This window comes from Chiloscyllium plagiosum, chromosome 5 (genome assembly GCF_004010195.1).
Source record: "Chiloscyllium plagiosum isolate BGI_BamShark_2017 chromosome 5, ASM401019v2, whole genome shotgun sequence".
Taxonomy (NCBI): domain Eukaryota; kingdom Metazoa; phylum Chordata; class Chondrichthyes; order Orectolobiformes; family Hemiscylliidae; genus Chiloscyllium; species Chiloscyllium plagiosum.
In genome coordinates this window covers 114,104,565-114,112,437 of record NC_057714.1, presented here as the reverse complement: position 1 = coordinate 114,112,437, position 7,873 = coordinate 114,104,565, and the positions used below count along the sequence as shown (strand labels likewise).

Sequence of the window (7,873 nt, the reverse complement as noted above, 5' to 3'; positions counted from 1 at the left end):
GCTACTTTCTCCACACCCCCACCCTCCTCTAGCTTATCTCTCCACGCTTCAGGCTCACTGCCTTTATTCCTGATGAAGGGCTTTTGCCCGAACGTCGATTTCGAAGCTCCTTGGATGCTGCCTGAACTGCTGTGCTCTTCCAGCACCACTAATCTAGAATAATGCATGTAACATTCTGTTAGCTTTCCTGATTACCTCTCCCCTGGCTGCCTCCTCCAAGCTAAAAGCCGTGAGACCCTGGTTGTCCTGCAGCAATAACACACTGGGAGTGGGATGGGGCATCAATTAAACACTCACTCTGACTGGGCCCAAGTTCCCTTGGCTGGAGGTTCAGTGGTACACCAGAGCTAGAAAAGACAAGTGGTCACTTCTGGTACTACAGCATCCCAAAGAAGAGAGAGAAAAACCATGGATTGCAGACTTACTAAATCTGAGTGACCTCTGCACGGGTTCTACTTGGAAAACCCAGTGGGAGGGGGGGGGCGTAGACCCAACCTCAAGGAGCCATGTGCAGGGGGAGATGGTGTGGAGGGATGGTCACGGGCAAGGGAAAGGGGCCCTGTCTCTGGGGCGCAGGAACCCCTCACAAAGGAGGTGAGCTTCCCTTGGTGCCCACCAGCTGCTCAGGAGACGGACACTGCCTTCCTGTCAACCCCCTCCTGCAGACTGCAACGTTGAGGGAAATGGCAGATACTTGCTCACTTTGGGACTCCCAGAGGCCTGAGGATGCATGGACCTGTCTGACTGCTCTCTGCCTCGTCACCACCCCCCCCCCCCCCCCCCCCCCCCCCCCCCCCCCCCCCCCCCCCNCTACACCCATCACCAAAACCAGCCTTCTATATTTACCCTGTCAAGGCCACTCACATCTGACGTGTTCCAATCCAGTTGCTACTCCCTCCTTGAAACTCCAGTGGACACAAATCCAGCTGGTCTAACGTTCCGAATAAGGCAGCCCAGTCATTCCAGGCATTAGTCTGGTAAATCTTCTCTGAACTGTGGACCACCCACTTACATCCTTCCTTTAGGAAGGTGACAAATACAGTGCATAATGTTGCTGATGCGGCCTCACTGATGCCTTGTATAGGGTAGCCATGATGTGGAGGAGCTGGTGTTGGACTGGGGCAGACCGAGTTAAAAATCACACAGCACCAGGTGATAGTCCAACAGGTCTATTTGGAAGTACTCACTTTCGGAGCGTTGATCCTCCACCAGGAGTAGGCCATTCAGCCCCTTGAGCCCATTCCACCATTAAATGAGATCATAGCTGATCACTGGCCTATCCCCATATACCTGCATATCTCTTAACGCCTTTCTTGGACATTAAGTTATCTGTTGTAGATTTAAAATTACAACTGACGGTGCACCCACTGCTGTTTCTGGAAGAGAGCTCCAGACCTCTCCCACCCTTTTCTGTATAGAAATACGTCCAAACTAGGTCTGGCCCTAATTATGTCCCTAGCTCTGGAATCCCAAGCCAGTGGAAATCGAATATCTTACTATCTTGAAGACTTCAAGAAAATCACTCCCATAACCTTCTAAATTCTACAGAAAATAGGCCAGATTTGTTTCATCCTCTCTTCATAACTTAACCCCTAAAAGTCCAGGTATCATTCCTGAAACGTACACTGCCAAGACCAATATATCCATCCTAAGATGTGGTGCTCAGATCTGCTCACAGTACTCCAAGCGTAATTAAAGCATAACCTCCTTGTATTTGTTTACAATGTAGAGTGTTCTGTTAGCTTTTCTGATTACTTGTTAAATCTGCACACTAGCGTTTTGCAATTCCTGTACCCAAATCTTTCTGCACACCAGAACACTCACTATTTCGACAGGGATGGCAGATTTCCTTCCCTGAAGAAGGTTAGACAGCTTTATTTCAATTCGTTCACAGGACGAGGGCGTCACTGGCTGGGCTAGCATTTATTGCCCAGAGAGCAGTTCAGAATCAATCACATTGCTGTGGGTCTGATGTCACACATAAGCCAGACCAGCTAAGGATGAATATTTCCTTCCTTCAGGAACTTCAATGAACCAGATGGGATTTTCCCTGACAATCAGCTTTGTAGCCACCATTAGACTGCTAGATATTTATTGAATTCAACTGCTATGGCAGCGTTTGAATCTCAAACACTCCCTGACTCTCTGGGTTAATGGTCTAGCAATAATCTCACCTCCCCTTAAAGTGCAATGAGTGTTTGCAACAATCCGTAATGGTAATATCATCACCACAGGACTGTCTTGTTTTAACTCTAGACTTAAAAAAAAATTCAATTGCAACATTGTGGGCGGCACGGTGGCACAGTGGTTAGCACTGCTGCCTCACAGCGCCAGAGACCCGGTTCAATTCCCGACTCAGGCGACTGACTGTGTGGAGTTTGCACGTTCTCCCCGTGACTGCGTGGGTTTCCTCCGGGTGCTCCGGTTTCCTCCCACAGTCCAAAGATGTGCAGGTCAGGTGAATTGGCCATGCTAAATTGCCCGTAGTGTTAGGTAAGGGGTAAATGTAGGGATACGGGTGGGTTGCGCTTCGGCGTAAGTAATCTAAAAAAAAAAATTGTGGGACCCAAATCCAAACCCCATTGAGTGATGGTCTGGAATGAAGGGAAATTTACTAATGCCCCACCCTCATTAGAGAGAGAGAGAGAGAGAGAGAGAGAGGTGGTGATTTAACCTCAGGGTCCCCATGCCTCAGGTGAGGGGAGAGAGTGAGAAGGTGGCACCTGTATGCTGACCTGAGCCAATGTGGGATTTGAGCCTGTGCTGTTGGTACCACTCCACATTGTAAACAAACGATTTCCGGGTCGAGAATACCAGTCCAGCGGCATTCCCTGTCTCCTGCTCTCCATGAAATAGTTTTAAGAAGGAAAACTCATTGACAAACCCAGAAGACACAGGAGCAGACATTAGGCCATTCAGCCCATCGTGTCTGCTCCACCATTCAATCCTGGCTGATATATTTCTCGGCCTCATTCTCCCATTTTCTCCTCATAACCCGTGATCGCCTTAATTCAAGAACCTATCTATCTTAGTTTTAAATATACTCAATGTCCTGGCCTCCACAACCTTCTGTGTCGGTGAATTCCATAAATTCCCCTCTCTCTGGCTGAAGAGGTTTCTCCTTATCTCCATTCTAAAAGGTCTTCCTTTTACTCTAAAGGCTGTGCCCTTGGATCCGAGGCTCTCCTAGCAATAGAAACATCTTCCCAACATCCACTCTGTGCAGGCCATTCAGTATTCCGTATGTTTCAATCAGATCCCCCTCCATCCTCCTAAACTCCATTGAATATAGACCCAGAGTCCTCAAACGTTCCTCATATGTTAAGCTGTTCATTCCTGGGACCATTCTCATGAACCTCCACTGAGCACGCTCCAGGGCCATCACATCCTTCCTGAGATATGGGGCCCAAAACTGTGCACAATACTCCAAATGTGGTCTGACCAGTGCCTCAGAAGAACACCCCTGCTTTTATAATTCAAGTCCTCTCAAAATAAATGCCATCATTGCATTTACCTTCTGAACTACTGACTCAACCTGCAAGGTTACCTTGAGAGAAACCTGGACCAGAACTCTCAAGTCTCTTTGCATTTCAGACTTCTGCATTTTGTCCCCATTTAGAAAATAGTCCATGCCTCTATTCTTCCTACCACAGTGCATGACCTCACACTTTCCCACATTGTACTCCATCTGCTACTTCTTTGCCAACTCTCCTAAACTCCAAATCCTTCTGCAGCCTTCTCACCTCCTCAATGCTACCTGTCACTCTACCTATCTTTGTACGGTCTGCAAACTTTGTCAGAATGCCCTCAGTTCCTTCATCTAGATCGTTAATGTACAAAGTGAAAAGTTATGGTCCCACGCTGACTCTTGTGGAACACCACTTGTCACCGGCTGCCATCCTGAGAAAGATCCTTTATCCCCACTCTCTGCTTTTTGCCAGACAGTCAAGTTTCTATCCATGCTAGCACCTTGCCTCTAACACCGTGGGCCTTTACCTTACTCAGTAGTCTCCTGTGCGGCACCTTGTTAAAGACCATCTGGACTCCAGGTAGATAACATCCATTGTCCTGATGAAGGGCTTCTGAGCGAAATGTTGATTTTCCTGCTCCTCGGATGCTGCCTGACCTGCTGTGCTTTTCCAGCACCACTCCAATCTAGACTCTGATTTCCAGCATCTGCAGTCCTCACTTTTGCCAAGATGACATCCATGGGCTCTCCTTGGTCTAATCTGCTTGTTCCTTCCTCAAAGAGTTTGAGCAGATTTGTCAGGCATGACCTGCCCTTGATGAAACCATGCTGACTTCACCCTATTTTACCATTCACCTCCAAATATTCAGAAATCTCATCCTTCACAATGGATTCCAGGATCTTACCCATGACTGGGATTAGGCTAATCAGTCTGGAATTTTCCATCTTTTGCCTTACTCCCTTTTTAAGCAGTTAGCGATTTTCCACTCCTCTGGGACCCTCCCTGATACTAGCGATTTCTGAAAGATCACCACTAACACCTTCACTATCTCTTCAGCTATCTCGCTTAGATCTCTGGGGCGTAGTCCATCTGGTCCAGGTGATTTATCCACCTTCAGGCCATTCAGTTTTTCTAGCACCTTCTCCTTGGGGATGACCACCATACTGAGCTGTGCCCCCTCACTCTTGAATTTATGGGATGTTACTTGTGTCTTTCACTGTGAAGACTGATGCGAAGTAATTATTCAGTTCCTCAGCAATTTCTTTGTTCCCCACCCATATCTCTCAAGCATCAATTTCCAGCATCCCAATGTCCACTTTTGCCTCTGTTTTGCTCTTTATATATCTAAAGATACTCTTACAGTCTTCCTTTATATTACTGGCTAGCTTACCCTCACGTTTAATCTTCTTCCTTTTTTTTGAATTACTCCCAGAAACTCCTGCCTTTGCCGTTCCAATGTCTTTCCTGCTCCTCCCCCCAGCCAATTCTACCCAGCTCCTCCCTCGTGTCTCAATAGTTGCCTTTATTCAGCTATAATATCATTACCTCTGATTCTATCTCCTCCCTCTCAAATTGTAGAGTAAATTGAATCCTATTTTGATTACCGCCTCCAGAGGGTTCCTTCACCTTAAGCTTCCTTATCAAGTCAGTCTCATTGCACAACACTAAATCCAGTTTTGCCTGTTCCCTAGAGGGGTCCACCACAAGCTGCTCCAAAACACCATCTTGCAGACTTCCCCAAATTCCCTTCCTTGCAATCCACTACCAACCTAATTTTCCCAGTCCACTTGCATACTAAAGTTCCCCATGATCATTGTAACTTTGCCATTCCTATACATCTTTTCTATCTCCCGGTGTATCTGGCGTCCCAGCTCCTGACTACTATTTAGAGGCCTTTCCTGCTCGCTAACAAATACATTACGGCACAGTGGTATCCGAGTGGTATTATCACTGAACTGTTAATCCAGAGACCCTGATAATGTTCAGGGTAACTGGGTTTAAATCCCATCACAGCAATTGAATTCAATAAAAAAATTGGAATTAAGAGTCTAATGATGCCCATAAAGCCATCCTCAATCGTCTGTAAAAACAAACCCCATCTGATTCACTAATGCCCTTTAGGGAAGAAAGCTGCCATCCTTATACAGGCTGGCCTACATGTGACTCCAGACGCACAGCAATGTGGGTGACTCTTAACTGCCCTTTGGTCAATTAGGGATGGACAATAAATGCTGGCCTGGTCAGCGATGCCCTCTTTCTATGAATGAACAGAGAAAATCATCATTCTGGTAGCTATAATTAGCAAGGGGTGAATTGCTTGCCTGATGTTGACTCAACACTCCAAAGGGTCAGTGAAGAGTAAGGATTTCTTGAACTGTGAGCTCCTGATCTTTGTAAATGGCACAGATGAGCAGTCAGCTTTAGCGTGACATAGACGGCAGTGTGTGCTGAGTGTAGATGGTGCGGTGGTGGGGCTGGTACCTGAAACGATCCGATGCCAAGTTCGATGAAGATTTTCAGATCTTCTGCAACGTTATCGGGAAAACACGCACACACTATATAATGGACCCCGAACAGCGGGATCAGCAGCAAAGTCGATTTTGTTAGTCTCCTGGAAAAGAAATTGGAAGTTTATTTTTTTCAAAACACTTCCCTGGACAAAAGGTATCAATTTGTCTTTAATTGTTTGGTAGCACACAACTGAGGTATTTCTGAAAAAAAGACATCCATATTAAAGCTTATTCAACTTGCACTGATCAGGACAGTTTGCAAGAATATCAACACACAGGGGAAACAGCCTTAATTTTGTATGAGAGGAGACTGTGTACTATATATAAGAAGCTGATGTACTGATGCACAAGGTATCATTCTTTACAAAAGATTAGATTAGATTAGATTACTTACAGTGTGGAAACAGGCCCTTCAGCCCAACAAGTCCACACCGACCCGCCAAAGCGCAACCCACCCAGACCCATTACCCCTACACCTAACACTACAGGCAATTTAGCATGGCCAATTCGCCTAACCTGCACATTTTTGGACTGTGGGAGGAAACCGGAGCACCCGGAGGAAACCCACGCAGACACGGGGAGAATGTGCAAACTCCACACAGTCAGTTGCCTGAGGTGGGAATTGAACCCGGGTCTCTGGCGCTGTGAGGCAACAGTGCTAACCACTGTGCCACCGTGCCGCCCACCAGGAAATACATTTAAACGCACTGAGTCTTTCTAACACAGCAACATACATAAGCGTCATTGTTTGGTTCTGTGACCATGATGACGCCCTGGCTAATCTGAGTCAACATATCTGATTGAAACAAAGCAGTTAACTGCCAGTCGTCATTAACTGGTGAATTCTGTCTTTACTTAAAGAACACATTATGAAGGTGAATCTACATCATCATTCTCACAACGGTATTAGCCCCAATTAATAGCTTCTTCCCAAAGGGGAATCTCCAATCGAGTTCTACGTGGTACTTACATGAAATGGGAGGGGGAGTTCCCTCCAACATCTGGTGACCTCAGTTTCTGCATGAGAACATGAATGATGTTCAGGAATATTAGGAAGTTAATCTGAAATAACAACCAACAGAACATTTAGATCCTCTGCCATTAAGATGTGGAGATGCTGGTGTTGGACTGGGGTGGATTTGAAATCATACAATCGTTTGGAGCGCTGCTCCTTCATCAGATGACATTCTCCATTTTATCTTCTTGCCTGGGAGAATCTTGAATTAGGAGACACAGTTGCAAGTCAAATTATCAGGAGGGCAAAAATGGGACACAAAATAGCTTTGGCAAATAGGGTTAAGGAGAATCCAAAGTGATTTTATAAATACCTTAAGGACAAAAGGGTTACTAGGGAGAGAATAGGGCCTCTCAAAGATCATCAAAGCGGCCTTAGCGTGGAGCTGTAGGAGGCGGGGAAGACACTAAACAAGTATTTTGCATTAGTAATTACTGTGGAAAAGGACATGGAAGATATAGACTGTCGGGAAATAGATGGTGACATCTTGCAAAATGTCCAGATTACAGAGGAGCAAGTGCTGGATATCTTCAAATGCATAAGAGTGGATAAATCCCCAGGACCTGATCAGGTGTACCCGAGAACTCTGTGGGAAGCTAGAGAAGTGATTGCTGGGCCTCTTGCTGAGATATTTGTATCATCGATAGTCACAGGTGAGGTACCAGAAGACTGGAGGTTGGCAAACGTGGTGCCACTGTTTAAGAAGGGTGGGAAGAACAAGCCAAGGAACTATAGACCGGCGAGCCTGACGTCAGTGGTGGGCAAGTTGTTGGAGGGAATCCTAAGGGACAGGATGTACATGTATTTGGAAAGGCAAGGACTGATTAGAGATAGTCAACATGGCTTTGTGCGTGGGAAATTATGTCTCACAAACTTGA

The 7,873-nt window shown here is 46.2% G+C and overlaps 1 protein-coding gene across 2 annotated transcripts in view; it reads right to left on the bottom strand.

Moving 5' to 3' along the window:
• The window catches only part of LOC122550160 (vasoactive intestinal polypeptide receptor 1-like), a 94,125-nt gene that overhangs the window by 15,753 nt on the left and 70,499 nt on the right, over positions 1-7,873 (bottom strand). For both annotated transcript variants that reach the window (XM_043690843.1, XM_043690844.1), the window contains exons 10-11: positions 6,951-7,042; positions 5,952-6,081 (exon numbers count right to left, since the gene is read on the bottom strand). In XM_043690843.1, coding sequence (XP_043546778.1) covers positions 5,952-6,081; positions 6,951-7,042 — 222 coding nt within the window. The remainder of the gene's footprint in view (positions 1-5,951; positions 6,082-6,950; positions 7,043-7,873) is intronic.